At 43.3% G+C, this 16,497-nt stretch overlaps 1 protein-coding gene across 3 annotated transcripts in view; it reads right to left on the reverse strand.

Moving 5' to 3' along the window:
• SPTBN5 (spectrin beta, non-erythrocytic 5) overlaps window positions 1-16,497 on the reverse strand; it is a 1,050,196-nt gene that overhangs the window by 774,795 nt on the left and 258,904 nt on the right. For all 3 annotated transcript variants that reach the window (XR_011283950.1, XM_069638812.1, XM_069638811.1), the window contains exon 19: window positions 4,238-4,402. Coding sequence is in view for 2 of the 3 variants with exons in the window: in XM_069638812.1 (XP_069494913.1) it covers window positions 4,238-4,402 (165 nt within the window). In the remaining variant the exon portion in view is untranslated. The remainder of the gene's footprint in view (window positions 1-4,237; window positions 4,403-16,497) is intronic.

Consider the following 16,497-nt stretch of genomic DNA (forward strand, 5'->3'; position numbering starts at 1 on the left):
GCATTCATGAAACTATTTAAACCAGAGTTCTTTATTTTCTTAGCTTTCATGTTTTTAGTCTTCTTTTCTCTGGAGGCCATAGTTGACCTAGGAACTAAAAACAGCCTTTTCTGGTTTCTTTCTTTTGGCCCATCTTCTCCTCCGATAATTTTGCTGTGAACTTTCCTTCCAATCACCTTCTTCTTCTTTCTCCTTGGGTTCAGAAGGGGAAATGACCTCCCATGCAGGGTTCATTGTTTCACATGGTTCTAATTCCACCACATGAGCAAGTCTTCGGAATTCTTCTAACACAGACACTGAAAGGGGAGTGTCGTCGAAGATGCGAGAAACTCCATCTTCTATTGGAGATGCATCACCTCTCGGCCCAAGATCTTTACCCCCAGCATTCAAACGTAGGAGTTCTGTTATTAATATTGTGTTTCTATATCGACCAAACCCATCTCTTTAGGGTTTCCTTAATCCCAGTTATTTCTGTTTTTTGTTTATTGATCTCATCTGAAAGAGTTGTGAATGATGGTGTAATCGAGGAATTGATGGCATTTCTTTAACCAACCATTGAAAAATCACATTGTTCTACTTCTTTAGACATTTCAAAAAGTATGCCTGAATGGGATTGTACTACACCTTTCAGCATTTCGAAAACGTTGACCAGTGAATTAAGAACAAAGCTCAGAGCTACCAAAGTTGCTTAATTTGGGCTTGAATCGTGAATTAACCCACCTGGAGAAGTCTGATGAATGACATCATTTATCCTTTGGGTTGGCGCTTTTGGGGCAGGTTTATTTGACTGTTTTGGTGGAATAGGAGAGAGATTGAGAGCCTGGGTGAAGTCAAGTCTAGGAGTCTCGATGTTCATTATTTTGTTCCCTACTAAGGGCCTTATCACAAGTTGGGCTGTATACAGCCCAACTGTAATAGCCCTAGCACCGATCGGTCCGGCGGTATTACCATCGGATCACGGGTTGGGTGTTATCGGTAAATCCCCATTCCACATTGGGTCCATTGGATTCAATGGGGAATTTTTCTGCGCTAATTATGCGGGTTAATACAGCCAGCGGTAATACAGCCGAAAACAGGGGATGTTCACCTCCAGAGAAGGACTGGAGGTAAAACAGACCATTTAGCGCCTAACTCGTGATAGGGCCAGCCCTTAAATGCGGCTATAATACCGTAACCACCGCATTTAAGGGCTACAGCCCAACTCGTGATGAGGCCCTTAGTGGATAGAATGATTGCTCCAAAGAGCCTGCATGCAAATCACCCAAGCTCCTATGTCTTTGCATGCAAAAACATTCCTTGATTTATTTCTTAAAGTTGTTTGCTGTGAGAGTAAAGTCTTTTTCCAGCCTTCAATGTAGATTCCAAGGTTGTTTCCCTATTCACTCCATCACAGCTTGGCATCTGTATGTTAGCCACATTGTGCACTTGAGCACTTACCAGCACTTCTTGTACTGCCAGAATGCTTTGTTGCATTTGTATATCGCCCGTGATTCCATGGCGTTGGGTTTGCATTAAGAAAGAAGAACCCTACCACTCAGGAGCGTTTAGATCGTCAGTAAGTGTGCCGCTACCGCAAGTTGTATCTTACCAACATGATCTATTTTGAAGTGGGAGTGCGCTTTGTTGATTGGCTTTCCGTGTGTTCTCGCTGCATGCAAACCCCCAGCCGGACGCTTTCCCATCAATGGATATTTATAAGGTGACACTATGTAACACGGACTTGTGATATGTAAAGGTTAGCTGCTTGGCTTGAGCCGTCAGCTCTCTCACTTAATTGTCTCTCTTCAGAGTCTAGTGCGTGCAATCAAAAACGCTAACCTTAAATTGCTATTAGAGTTTGATACAGTGAGAAAGAAAAGGTTTTAGCACATGATTGTGTACACAACTTACTTGATGTCACTGCTCTGTGGAAACTGCAAGTAGAAAACACCAAAAGAGAAAGTCGGGTGTGTTCATACAGCCCAAAGACTCCACAAGACTCTGTGCCGACTCCTCACCGCTCAGCGGTGAGACGGGGTCTGTGGGGTATTAGCTCCGCCTCCTCTAATGAGGCTAGACAATAGACTCCTTCTGCAGGAATTGAAGTCGGGTATAGAGGGAAATCGCTCCTCGATCCGCTTCCTCAAACAGCTCCACAAGACTCTGCGCCGACTCCGCCGACAGGCAACTATTCAGCTGACACTGCTACCATTAATAGTGTAAATAACACTATTCAAAATTGAATGCCCACTCATAACCTTTGCCTCAATGACGACAAAACAGAACTACTCATTGTAGGTTCGCCCCACCGCCACAAAAACCTTGACACAGCCTCTTCCTCATTTCCAATTGATGGCATTGCAATACCGGTCCTCAAGCAGGTAAAAAGTTTGAGGTTCTACCTGGATGCAGATGTGGGAGGGCGCATGGCCCTGTGTTCACAACATGACAGAGCCCATAAGGCTGACTCTGGATCCAAGGAAATATGAAGAACAGCAAAGAGCCATGAAGCCAGAGATGAGAAACCACTTGCTAGCATGTGACGAGCCACTATGCCAGGGGCCTGCAACCTTTGGCTCGCCAGATGCTTTGCATTGAAGCCCCCCCCATCAGTCTTAGCCAGCATAGGCAATGGTGAAGGATCATTAGAGTCATGCTCCAAAACATGTGGCGAGCCCAGGTTACCAGCCCCTGCAGTGTGAAGGAGCATTGAGAAAAAAACACCTCATAAGCACTGGAGTTGTCAGACACACCGGGCCCAGACTATTACAGACCGAACAATGCGGGACAAGGACCACAACTGTATGGGCACAACAGAATACAGGGGACACTGCTGTATTAGCAAAAAGGTACAGAAGCATTAATTCAACCTGGAAACATCAAGGGAAGTTATGTTCTAATAACGTAGAGTGAGGATGAGAGAATCTCCATGCCTCTCTGCTCTTCTTCAGTCCCACCCTGCCTCCCAATACTACACCTTGAAGCAGCGGGCACAGGGCAGTACTTCACGCAGAGGGTAAAGGAGTCGCTAGAGTAGGAAATATTAGCCCTCATTACAACTTCGGCGCTAAACCATGGCGCTATAAGCACCATGGTTGGTGCCGGTGTTGTAACGGGTCCGCCATGGTTCAATGGGGAATTACCACCCCATTCCAAGGTTGGCAGGGCGGTAATTCCCCATTGAACCATGGCCCTTCCCCATTCCCATTTTCGCCCCATAGGGCTCTATGGGAATGGGGAAGGCGCTAAGTACAGTACTGCAAATTGTGGTACCGTACTTAGCACCAAGGTCCCTTTGCGGGTCCCTACTTTAACGGCTGGTGTAGACCAGCCGTTAAGGTCGGGTCCCGCAAAGGGACCTTGTAATCAGGTGCTAATGGGTTAACGGCGCCGCAGCCTTTTACGGCACCGTTAACCCATTAGCGCCAGGGTCGTAATGAGGCCCATTGTTTCAAGTGCCCACCCGGGCAGCTGGTCAGTGGTGAACTGAATCCCTGTGAGCCAGAGACACAGAGAAGCAAACACTCAACTAACCAGCAAACTACAATGGACAAAAGAGCCCTTCTGGAAGTGAAGAAGGCCAGTGGTAGAAGTGTACCAAAAAAAGTAGTGGACGTTTGGTCTCAGCTGGGGAGAGGGTAGGCGGAAGCATAGTGCAACATGTCACACAGTGTTGCGGCCGGGGCATTGCAATAGCTAAGTGACTAGTAACTAAGGCTCCTATTACAACTTTACACTTGCACAGGGATATGAATGGACAAATCCTCTGTATAGAATGGTGAACATGGTGGTAAAAAGTAGAGGAATGGTAAACAAGTAGTGGAACACTGCTCCTGACCGTTCCTGCTCACTTCGATCACCGCACATGGCGTGCATTTAAAGCACCACACTAAGCGCACACAGGGAAAGGAAAATTAAGAGGCATGGGTGGATATTCCATAGGGCATGAAGACAGTACTCTAGAAAGAACAGAAGCAGTGCAGTCGGATCAGATGTCATGAAGATCTAGTGATCCAGCAGACGGTGTCCTCAAAAGTGACTGAAGCAATGGCCAGAGGTCCAATCAGGAAGATACCACATTCATGAAGCAGCTTTCATATTGATTGCAAACCAAGCTGAAAACATGCCCTGATGCAGCAGTGTCATAACGATTGGCTTGCTGCAACTCAATGAGGCCTCAAACACAGAAATCCGCAGTTTGAGCCGAAACATGTCGACACTCTTTGCAGTTGGACAGAGAGATAAGGCTCCGCCTTACCTGAAGAAGTTCCATGAGCTGTTCCTGCTGCCCAGCTTGCCTCAGCTTGTCTCCTCTCTCGGCCATCTTGCTGTTCAGCTTTGCCCACTTCTTGTCCAGCTCCAGCACCTTGTCACCGATGGCGTCCTGGGCGTAATGACCCTCTTTAATTAGCTGATTTCCAACCTGCAGAAACAAAGGCAATGACTAAGAAGGATCCAACAAAATGTATGTGTGTGGATACGTGTTTCTCAGTGCTGACTACATGCCTCTCCAGACACACTGAAAAGCTGTTACCGCCGCAAGATCCATCCACTTGCCAAAAGCTAAAGGTATGGTGTATTCACACACAAGCTGATGGCACAGTCCACTAGCTGCAGAATTATAACACTAATGTCTGGTAGATGTACTATCCAAACTTTATTATTATTATTATTATTATTATTATTATTATTATTATTATTATTTATTTTTTTTATTATTTTTTTAAAATGTATGTAATGAAAATGACAGGGAAAACAATGCATTCATGGCACAAAATGCTTACAAAACCTCTGAAGATTGATTTACAGAGTGGAGGTCCAGTGTCCTTGACAATGGGTGAATGGATGTGGATATAAGACGAGATGATGCAGGGGAGGTAGAAACATGAACCAGGCAAGAGGACAGTAGAGCATGCCGTTAACGTGGGTCAGTGGGTTACGCGCTTGTTGCTGTGATCTGTGTTTGATCTGTAGGTTGCAGGTCCAAATCCCAGCACGGTCAACTCATCCTTCTGAGGTCGATAAAGAAAGTACCAATTTCGATTGCATAATAATAATAATAATGTATGAAAATATGTGCCATGTAAAGCGCTTTGGATGAAAGCGCTATATGAATATCAAATTATTATTACTATTCGATATGAAGGGGATAGAGGAGGAAGTGCTAAGTGTTAGGATGAAGGGATAAGTGCTGTTGGGTTGTCGTAGTAAGGTCGGGGAGAGGAGAACAGGGAGATGTGGTGGCGTAGAATGCTATGCAAGAGGTTATCCATAAAAGCGGAGAGGTAGGAGGTTGGGTTTAATTACAGATGGAGGTCGACTAGAGCGGAGAGGGAGAGGAAGAGCATTCCAGAGTAAGCTAGCGAGGAGAAGAAGAGAGTGGAAACGAGAGGGAGCGCAAGGGGCATGTGAGGTGGCAAGGAGGTGAGCCGAGGATGTTCGTAGGGAGCGAAGGGGACAGTAGGGGGTGAGATGGGCTGATAAGTAGGGTGGGGCAAGTCTGTAAATAGTTTTGAAGATAATGAGAATGAGTTTATACTTTGCCCTCTGCCTCATAGATAACCAGTCTATCTCACGAAGGGCTGAGGAAGTGGAGGTGAACCGTGGGAGGTTGAAGAGCGTATGGACAGCAAAGTTGAGGACTTTGCAGAAAGGTGAAAGAGCAAAGTTTGGAAGGCCATAGAGGAGGCTGGCACAGGAGTCAGATCGACAGAGTACTCAAAAGAAGAGTAAGTGCTAAGCAGTGTTGAAGCTAAGAAGATGTATTTTTCTAATGTTGAGGAGTGGCAGATTTGGAGAGGAAGAGCGAGAAGTTGTGAGATGGGTCGAAGATGACACTAAGGTTGCAAGCAAAGTAGGGCAGGTAGTCAGGAGAGAAGAATAGAAGGGAGGGGGGATCACCTGTTTGGATGGGAGTTTAGTTCTAAACATTGTATTGCCAATTCTGAATTGATAACAGGCCAATGAGTGGAGCTTGTCCCATATCATGCGTTGAGAATCTATGCAGCATAACATTTGCAAAATATCAAAGCTTGCCTTATGTAACATCATGCATGTAAATGATAATTATTTATATAGCAAATCATTATCATTATATATAAATATCGAAATAAACCTCTAACTATTTTCTAATAAGAAGAATGAAATCCATTTGAAAAAATTATTAGTCCTATCAAACAGGAATTAAATGGTCGTCGAATGAAGGCACATAACACAACTGGTGTCTGCCAATCAGGCACTAAGTTACAAAGGTGGGGAAAGTCAAGACAAAGAAAGCATAAAACACGAACATCGACCTTTCACCTATTTATCTTTTCAACAGTAATCTGGATTTAAGCATCAATACAGCAAATATCTAAAAGTTTTTCTCACTCGACTCTTAAAAAATATTTTACAGAAACACATTGCTATGTAGACTGTTAAAAATTGCGTTTTTTGAATGGCAGTCAGGTATTTTTGAAGACGGTAGCACATACACGCAATAAACTGCCTTTCACAAATAATACATGCATGTTGTTGTTTTTAAAGCATCACTGAATCGCCAGGGGGTGCAGGTTCAGGATTGCAGCGCCCCCTGGTGGGTCGCACAGGTTCTGTGTGTAACAAGCTGCCAGTGCATTCAAGGCCGGGTCTAATTTGATGGCTAGTGCGAGACATAGGTGGGCGTCTGTGAAAAGCAGGCCCTTGCAAAAAAGACTGGAAGCAGCTCGATGGTGCAAGAGGGTCCCGATCGGTATGTTTGGGCTAATCCCTGCTTTTTGACTGGAGAGTGTGCCTGAGCAAGGGCATTGACTTTTGGGTTTCCGGGTGGGGGATAGAGGGGAACCAGCGGAAACAAAAAAAAGTCCCATTGTAACTATAGGACTTTCACGAAATTGGCCTTTAGCGGGGGATGCTTTTAAAAATGGCGTTTCGGGCCTCAATTTTTGGGCATTTGTTTTCTTGAGGGAATACCGGATAACAGTAGGATGAATATGACTTGTAATCATGCGGACCGACCGGGGCTCCCGTTAATGACTGCACGCAGTAACGGTCACTCGGTTTGGCGGCATTGCCTATAGGGGGAGACGTTATGTATTCTATGTGAGCTGCTACGCATGTGGTTTTTGAGTCCGTTGAGCGAGTGACCAGAGGGCTCCCATGAGGGAAATACTCTCCTGGGGTTCATGGGGTGCTGGGTAGCCCCCCCCCCCATCCCGGTTGAGCGCAAGCTAGTGCCAGAAGGGAGGCCATCCTCTGGATGGACACAGAGAAGGTGTTATCCCCTGAAGGACCAACAGTAATTCAAGGCCCTCATCAACAGTGAACCCCAGTTTGCTGAGTTGGCTTGAAGGTGATGGAGGTTTGCCAATGTCGGGGGCAAAAGGAAGCGGTGTAAGATTATCATCTCAAGGACGTATACCATAGGACAATGTAATCACAGCCGACTGCGTCTCACCGAGAGAGCAACATTCATCAGGCAGTCCACGGCCCAGCTCAATTTCCCAGGTTCTTCCGAAATGCAGATAGGACTCGGAATGGAAGCCACACATGCATGAGATTATCATAGTCGATTTTGTGACTCTGCAGGACTTGACCTAACGGGGCGTTGTTAATGTTGCTGAGGGTCGGGACCAATGCATAGCCTTCACCGAAGGAAATGAATGCAGTCGCAGATCAGACGCCAACCAGTTGGGCCCTTCAGCGGAATGATGTAAACCACTGCAGGGATTGGCCTCCCATTCAGGAGATGAGGGAAAATGGAAAGGCCAATGGTGTTGAAGGCAGCAGAAAGATCAAGGAGGATTAAGGAGCAGGCATTGCCCTGGGAGAGCAATTCTTGTCTTATGTTCATTAGCCTGGTTTTCCTCCACCGTAAGTATTAGAAACCGTATTGCAAGTACCTCCAGAAAAGGATGTTTTTTGAGGGTCTTGAGCAGCTACTGTAGTTTCCAAAACCTTTTGCCAGGCCTTTAAGCCTGTGATTGGCCAGAGTCATTGGGTTCGTTTTTAATGTTTTTTGCCACTGTATCATAATGTAACAGGGTTGCGATCTTTGTAATGCTAACTAAGAAGCTGGCACTGGGGAAACCGGCAGTGAGTCGTGTTAAATGTTGAAGAAGACTGGTCCAGCGTGATGATTTGGCCACTGCAGATGTCATTTGGTGCTGCCGAATGCTTGCGGTGACCCAGGAACTTGGCAACTGCCTCTTTGAAGGCCTCAATGAACTCACAAAAGTTGTGGAGCATTGCAACATTTTAAAAGGTGTGGAATGAGTGAGGGGATTTTATCTTAGATGAAAGTCATGAGACTATTGCAAATGCTTTCTAGGTGGAACAGATGAGTCAGGGACAGAGTAGGTCTGCTCACAGTATGATTAGAAAAGTTCTTTGATAGGCTTTTCCCCTCTGCCGTGCCTGATTGGAAGTACACCTTGATATGCCAAAGATGACATTTTTGTAGCTCTGGTAATGGGGCATCAAACCACATGGTCGATGGGTCAGGCAGATATAAAGCAGTATCTTTCAAGGTCCCGGCCCCTGAATTTAAGGGTGAAGATCATCAGAAACTAATTTATTTGAAACGTTTTTTATATCTTTTATTTCAGTTTATTACAAACTTTATTTTACAATTCATTCCATTTAATTTGTTAAATCTCTCTCACATTTACACCCTAAAAACAGAAACTAAAAACAGTAAAAAGACGAAAAAGAGAAAGGGGAGATATCAAAATGAGTTGTCATCATCATCATTTCGCCATTACCAAAACATCAACATTATTTTGCCAAAAACTTCCCATAACATATCCACTATCTACATGTATCATATCATTTTTGTGGTAAGTATACAGAATATCTTCTTTCCATCTCAACAATAACTTATCAAGGTACTCAATTACTGCACAGATCAACATAAAGTTCTTGCCAGACAGGAGCGCAATCCACCACTCCTCCATGTTCCCATTTAGGGGAGCAAACTTTCCCAAAAAGACACTTCTTTGGATTTTTACAGCCAAACATTCGATGACTAAATGTCTTAAGGACTCAACTGAAATATCACAAAACGGACAACGGTTGTTTAGGGTGTTATCGTCGTGTTTTAGGAATAGCATCTCCTTGGTTGGGAGCAAATTTAGATGCAATCGCAAAAACTGGTATCGATGATATCTGGACGGAAACCTTTCCAGATATTTCGGAATTTGATTTACTCCACGAGCTTCGCCACCTAGTTCTAAACTAGATGCAAGTTTAGACCTTTTATTGGTAGTGTTGATCCAGTCACAATTCATAAGCTTTTTTTGGACAGCACACAGGTTTTCCCGGAGTCTCTCGATGTTCGTTCCAGCCTATGCCAACTAAACATGAATCAATTCCGACCACTCTTTCAACTGGCCTTGGTAAGGATTTTCCAGGGTCGAATTCAATATTTGGTAAGGAATCGCTGATGACATCATTGTCATTTTTCTCAACATTGACATTGATTTCCAGAGCACTGTGGAGAACAGGGACTGCAACCCAAGTTCATAGCGAATGGCCGAGATTGATATGTTATTTGGTAACCGAAGTACCTTATGCCAAAAGTGTGCTTCCAACACATTCCACGTCACGCTATTGATGTTAAAGCCAGCTTCACAGCTGAAGGTTATCGCGGCTACAACTTTTTGTTGGTAAAACATAATCACTGGTTTGAGTGTGAATTTACCAAAATCTGAATGTAATTTTGCACCTTGCAATTTAAGTTCTTCATTTTTATTTTCAAATCATCAATCCAATGCCATTCTCTTATTGATTTGTTGAAAAGAATACCTAGATGTCTGATATTATCTGTTCTTTCAATTTGGTGACCAGCTGTGAACCATTTATAATTTTTGCCTTTCTTTCCGAGATTCATAGAAAAGGTGACAATTTTTGACTTTTTGACATTTATTTCCAAGTCATTTCTTTACAAGTAAGCCTCCAGGTTATTCAATAATCACTTTAGACGAATCTGTGTGGAATCTACCAGCACTAGATCGTCTGCGTATGTCGCCCAACTTATCTGATGACCGTTTATTCTAGGTGGAAAAGAATTACACTCCAATAGTGCTGCTGGTAGATCCACAATATAAAACTTAAAACATTAAAGCTACTAAGGGGCTGCCCTGCTTGACGCCCCTTTCAGTAGGTATTTTGTCTGTCAATTCACCTTCAGTATTGAATCTCACTCGGATTGATGTATTTGAGTGGAGTTGCTTAATAGCTTGTAATAAATCTGGGAGGCAATCCCACCTTTATTTCCTCCACAGAGTATTTCTGTTCACGCTGTCGAATGCGTGACGCAGATCTACAAATGCCAAGAATACATTTTACCACCTTTTAACGTTTCAAGTTTCAAAAAATTAAGCAATGTTAAGTTCAGCTCCACCCCAACACCTTTGGTGAAGCCTGTTTGTCTGGCATCTATTATTCCACCATCGGTAGCCTATTTGGCTAATCTTTTTTCCAAAAGGAGGCAAACACTATATCAATGAGGTCTAACAGAGCAATCGGACGGTAGTTGATCGGATTGGCACAATCTCCTTTTTTGAAGATCAGCACAACTAGCGCTGATTGCCAATTTGCAGGAATTTGCATCGCTATGGAGATTTGTCTGAAAAGAATTCCAATAAAAGTGGCCCATTGTTCTTTGTTCTTCTTTAACATTATATTGGATAAACCATCGGGGACAGCCACACCAGAGTTTTTGAATTTTGAAATTGCTTCTTTTATTTCATCTTTGGTGAGACATACTTTCCAGGGTACTATCTTCTCCATATATGTATCAACGTCATGTGGGGTCGGATTTCTGAACACATTCGTAAAGTGTTTTACCCACTTGTCTGCATTTACTTCAGTACTTGTGTGCGCTTTCTGAGTTAATGAGCCATTATTTATTATTGGCCAGGTTTCCCTACTTTTACTTGCACAAATTAGTTTTTACGCATTTCTTCAGCATGCTCTTGATCGTGAGTTCATTTAAATGAGATCATCCAATTTCTGTATTTTTGACGACACTTTTTTCTTTCCTGATAGAAATGCACAGAATTGCAAGGCTTCAGCATCTTGATGTCATACAGCAATTTATTCTTTGCCTCTGCAACTTTTTTGCTATAAGGATATCTGTGTTTGTGATGGTCGACTTTGAACCCACTTCCTGTTCATTTAAATTGTAATAATAGTGGACCATAGTCGAGCATTTTCACACCATTTATATCACTGGTTGATAATTTTGTTGATAAGTCGGTGATATCCTTCCGGCTAATTCTTATATGGTTTAGACCTTGGTTTGTTTCCAGCTCCCCCACAAAGTGATCTCCAACCAGTGTTATTATGGTTTCCCAAATCATATTTACTGCATAATTTTCGCTGTTTTTCATCTTTGTTATGACCTGTTTTTTTATTTTATGGGAGAAGTTACTTGAAGACCAAATGTCATTGAGCGTTTTATGGCTTCCATTCCTATGCCATTTATGTCTAGCCGGGATGTCACCGCTTGTCTGGCCATTCAACATTACACAGTTTGTAATGGCTAAGTCTTGCATCCAATGTTTGCCTCAACCATCTTTTGGGTTTCTATTCATTGTTTTTAAATGCCTGTTGGCCTCACCCCAAGAAAAATTCAGATCGCCACACACAATTATGTATGCGTTGTAAAATTTCAGCATACAATCGTCAATCAGAGACATAACTGATGAAATAAACTTCCCAGAGGAATTTTTTGCAGGATTCCAGTACGTGTTCACAATCTACAACTGCTCTCTTGTATTATTATCATTATAGGAAAATTGTATAATCATTCCTTGGACAAAAGTATTTGTGTTTGACGATTTAATTACAGCCCAATTTACTTTGTTTTTTACCATGGTTAAAAGGCCAGAGAACGGATGGCCAGTTGTGTTTTTCATTGCTGCATTTAGTAAGACTGTCTAACCATTGCACACTGGAATTTTCACGCCACCAGGTTTCCTGGAGGCCTATTTCTGAATGATTTCCTTTCCTTAACTCATCCTCTTGAAATAAATGCAGGAAGCCTTGTGTGTTCCAAAATATTATTGAACATTTCTCGTAGGTTGCAGTTGTTTTTAGCTAATGTTGTTTCAATCGGGTTTCTTTCAGCGCTATCAATCTTTGCGAATTTTCATCGTGAAGTCTGTTAGCATCACGTTCAGATCTTCTTCTCTCATATCTTTCCTTGAGGATGCGTCTTCTTTGTTCATTCTCAGACAGACCATTAACATTTGATGTTCTACTACTCAGGACTTTTTCAGATTGACGGTTTTCAGGTTCTTTATATCCACTTAACTCATAACCAAATGTTAAAAGTTAATTTCTGGCCGCTCTTAGGGCATTTTCGATCAATTGAGAATGCACATGGAGACTAATCCAATCAGAGCGAGTTTCTGAGGCATATTCCACTATGTCAATGTCTTCCATTTTGATTGTACTCAATGATGGCACACAATGTAAAAGTTTCATTGTATTACGTCTGTTAAGATTCACCTCATTCTTTTCGCACAGGACATTTACCAATTGCAATTTTCTGGAAGAATGAGAATTCTCTCTATGTGCTGCATTGTACTGTAGGATTTTTTGAGCCTTTCCTTTGCGCCTGAGACCAGGTGAATTTTGAGTCATTTGTGCAGGCATCAACTGATGCTCTTGGAGCCGTCTTTTTGTGAACAGGCGAGGTCTTCCTGTTCAAAACTCTTACATCGAGTTTTCGGGTTCCGACCCCAAACTTATTACATGGTGGACTGTCTACTCCCTTTTCATCTGTCGACTCCAATGACATTTCTATGGGCAAACTACTTTTCTCGTTGCCATCAGCCAGTGCATCGACGGAAGTATTCCACTCGTCGTCTTCAATAGAGTAGTTCGATAAATTTGCAAGGTTGGTTGATGTGAATGTATCATTGGGTTCCGGATAATCTACTCTCTGTCTTTTATTTGCATTACCAATCATTTTTGGTGGGACTTGAGGCATTAGTTCCCTTTTATTAAGTTAGTTACTCTTGTCACTTTTGTTTTTTTGGGTAGTTCGTTCAAATATTGATGTTTGAGGAGTTGTCAAGTTTCTGATAAACTTCTTTGAACTATTAGACTTGCTTTTTGGTCTTGTGTCTAATTTCGCAGACGTGGCTTTGGTTATGCCTTTGGTTTGCAAAAAGGCCTTGTTACTCATTGCATTAGTCACTGATGGTTTTTTTGTCGGTTCTGTGAAGATTCCGAACATGACTGCTTTGGTTGCCACTATTTCAGGAAGTAATTGTCCAGAATTATTCGTCACTCCACAGCTTGGTACGTTCTGCTTGGATCTGTACATTGATTGAATTCCGAAAGAGAATTTATTGGAACTTGGCACAAGTTTGTTACAGTGGTTTTGAGGTATTGATGGAACCAGTTCTGCCGGTTTTGCGGCAGCAACTACCGCCTTTAATGGCAGCTGGCAGGAAACTCACAGATTGGCCATCATTGTGGGGTCTTGTCTCTGGGTTTCTCTCAGTTTTTTGGCATTGCTTGAGGCATTATATCGAATTGACCCACATTGATAGTCTCTGTTGAGCAGATATTCTGATCAGCCACTGCAGTACTGGCTGTCTTTCTACAATTGCAGCCACGTGACTCAATGTTCGGAATCATTTTATTAAAATGATGCCTCATCCACTTTGTACAGTCAATTACAGCTTCCATGAGCTCCGAATTTTGGACCGTCTCTTTCCTTGCCAAGTCGCTTAATCTATGGTGCCATTTGGAAGACGTTTGCATCTTCAAAATCAAGCTTTTTATGGCTGTGATCAGTGAAGACTTCTAGTGCACTAAGTTTAGAATTCATCATTGCAAGCAATGAGCCCTGGTCCTTTAATCTTTAATTAATTGACTCATATAATTTAACAAAAGGCACCATGGAAATTGAAGTGGCTGCAAACACATTATTGTGGATCTGGAGTCCAGCTGCCACTGATAGATGATGTTTGTTGCTTGACTCAGCGTCATCGCCAGTCAAATGTGGCATAATTGATTTTTAACATAAGGGTACTCTTCCCTCTGAGGTCTATCAGATACAACTATTACTTGTTCTTTTGTGTTTTTTTTAAGTGAGACACCTGTCTGCTCGTAGTTGGCATTTGGGTGACTTTCACTAGCCGCAGCGTACTCGTCAATTCTTTACGAGGCCTTAGTGATTCGGGCTGATTCACCTTTAATGGTTCTCCTCTGTAGGTTTTAGACCAGTCGATTAGGCGAAACGTCCGACACTGACTGCTTGTGCTTTCCCATTTGCCGAAATTTCACAGCTAGCGTTTAGTCTCTCTTTTAACTTTAAAATATCGGATTTGAGGCGCTCAGTCAGCCACACTTCTCTTGCGGCAAGGTCTGAATAAGGAATTCGAGGCTGTGTCGATTCGTATCTTCCTTTGACATTGGTGATATCGGCGAGGAAACTCTGTTTTTCAATTGACTTATTTGTTTGCCGGCACCCATCATCACCGTCATTTCTGATCAGCAGCTTGACACTCTTAAGAGACGCTGTTCTCTTTTCTTCAACCACTAAGCCGTTACTGAAGTTCTCTTTGCTATTTTTTGGTGACACATTTATTTGCAAGCTCGTGTTCGGCAACATTATCGTTTTGCAGATCAGTTTCCGGAGCTATAGTTGGAACTTTGTTCGTTGCCATGCTAAAGTTGAATTGATTGGCCATATCAGAATCAGTGTCAGTATCAATGTGCAAGTTCATAATACCATCGACTTTTTCAATTGATTTATCCACTGAATGACGAGTGTTGTTTAGGGGGAGGAGCTCTGATAGGTCGCCTCGAACGTCGGCCTCGCTTCGCACCAGCTTTTTACTAAGCTCGGCGGGCTCACTCAGTTCCATCAATTCTAACTCAGTAATGTCTGCAATAGCATGCCCACTTCCATTCCCATTTCCTTTTGGTTGCAACAACGCGTTCTGAATTGATGGATTCAGAGGCAATTGTAAAGAAGCTGGAACGGACACACCACAGGGAGTTGAATCAGTCGTTAAGGAGCGGGAGGGATAGAAAGAGAGGTCGGTAATGTACACCCACGAACTCGGTATGACTGTTCCGTGTCAATTTCGAAATCATTTCCACACTCACCTGTGTCACTATGCGTTCCAGTGTCACGATTCAGGCGACGCCGCTGTAGCAGTGTCTGCCGGGTAAGAGGACGGGCAGCGTCAGGCATTTTCCTATGCCTCGTGGGATGGTTAGAGGAAATTTCAATATGAATGGATTTTCCTTGTACCGGCATTGTTACAGCCTTCAGTCTTCCAGACCCGAAGACCCAAAAGACTCATTGCTCTGCGGCTGGAGTCAGATTTTATACGTTAATGGGCAGCAAAAGGGGACTGTAGCAGCAGCTCCTTCCAACAGCAAAGCAAGTAAGTCTCTTTCCTAAAAGACTTGTTGAATTCAAAAGGTGAAGATCATTAGAAACCAATATATTAGAAAAGATTTAGAGGTTTTGTATTTCCTTTATTTTAGGGAGCACTTTATCAAGTTTGGGTGTAGTGGTTGCATTTGTACTTTACTAGGATGCCCAAGGGGAAAGTGGCCGACCAAAGCAGCGCATGACACAAAAGTATGGGTTTGGATCTGTTTATTAAAGTTGTCTGAATGGGAATGGGGTAAACGCCTATGGGGACTATGGGTATATCTACAACTAAAAAGAGTATTCCCATCCTGGAACAGTGTCAGGGTTGGATAAACTCTGAGGTGTAAGTGTTATCTCTCTACGAGGGATAACGGTCTCCCTCTGGATTGCTATTCGGGATACAATTTCAGGGATATGGCATCCAGCAAGCTTCTTTGCACTATCACATTCTCAGATATAATGCACCTAGCTTGGTTCTTCTCAGGGTACAGCACACAGCTCGATTTGTTGGCACGTTCACAGTCACAAGAATATGGTGCCCAACTCACTACTTGTAATCCATCAAGGGCTACAGCATCTGGCTCACTTCCCCCTGCTCCTAGAGATATGGGGCCTAGCTCACTGTTCTGAAATATTGGTCTTAGCTCACTCTTCAGAGATATGGGACATAGCCCACTGTTGGGAGATGTGCGGCCTAGCTGACTGTTCAGAGGTATGAGACATAGCCCACTGTTGGGAGATGTGCAGCCTAGCTGACTGTACAGAGATATGGGACCAAGCCCACTGTTGGGAGATGTGCGGCCTAGCTGACTGTTCAGAGATGTGGGTCCTAGCTCACTGTTTGGATATGTGCGGCCTAGCTGACTGTTCAGAGATATGGGACATAGCCCACTGTCGGCAGACGTGCAGCCTAGCTCACTTTACAGAGATATGGGACATAGCCCACTGTTGGGAGACGTGTGGCCTAGCTCACTGTTCAGAGATATGGGACATAGCCCACTGTTGGGAGACGTGCAGGCTAGCTCACTGTTCAGAGATATGGGACATAGCCCACTGTTCGGAGACATGCGGACTAGCTGACTGTTCAGAGATATGGGACCTAGCCCACTGTTGGGAGACATGCG

Source organism: Ambystoma mexicanum, chromosome 14 (genome assembly GCF_040938575.1).
Source record: "Ambystoma mexicanum isolate Mex_15411 chromosome 14, UKY_AmexF1_1, whole genome shotgun sequence".
NCBI lineage: Eukaryota > Metazoa > Chordata > Amphibia > Caudata > Ambystomatidae > Ambystoma > Ambystoma mexicanum.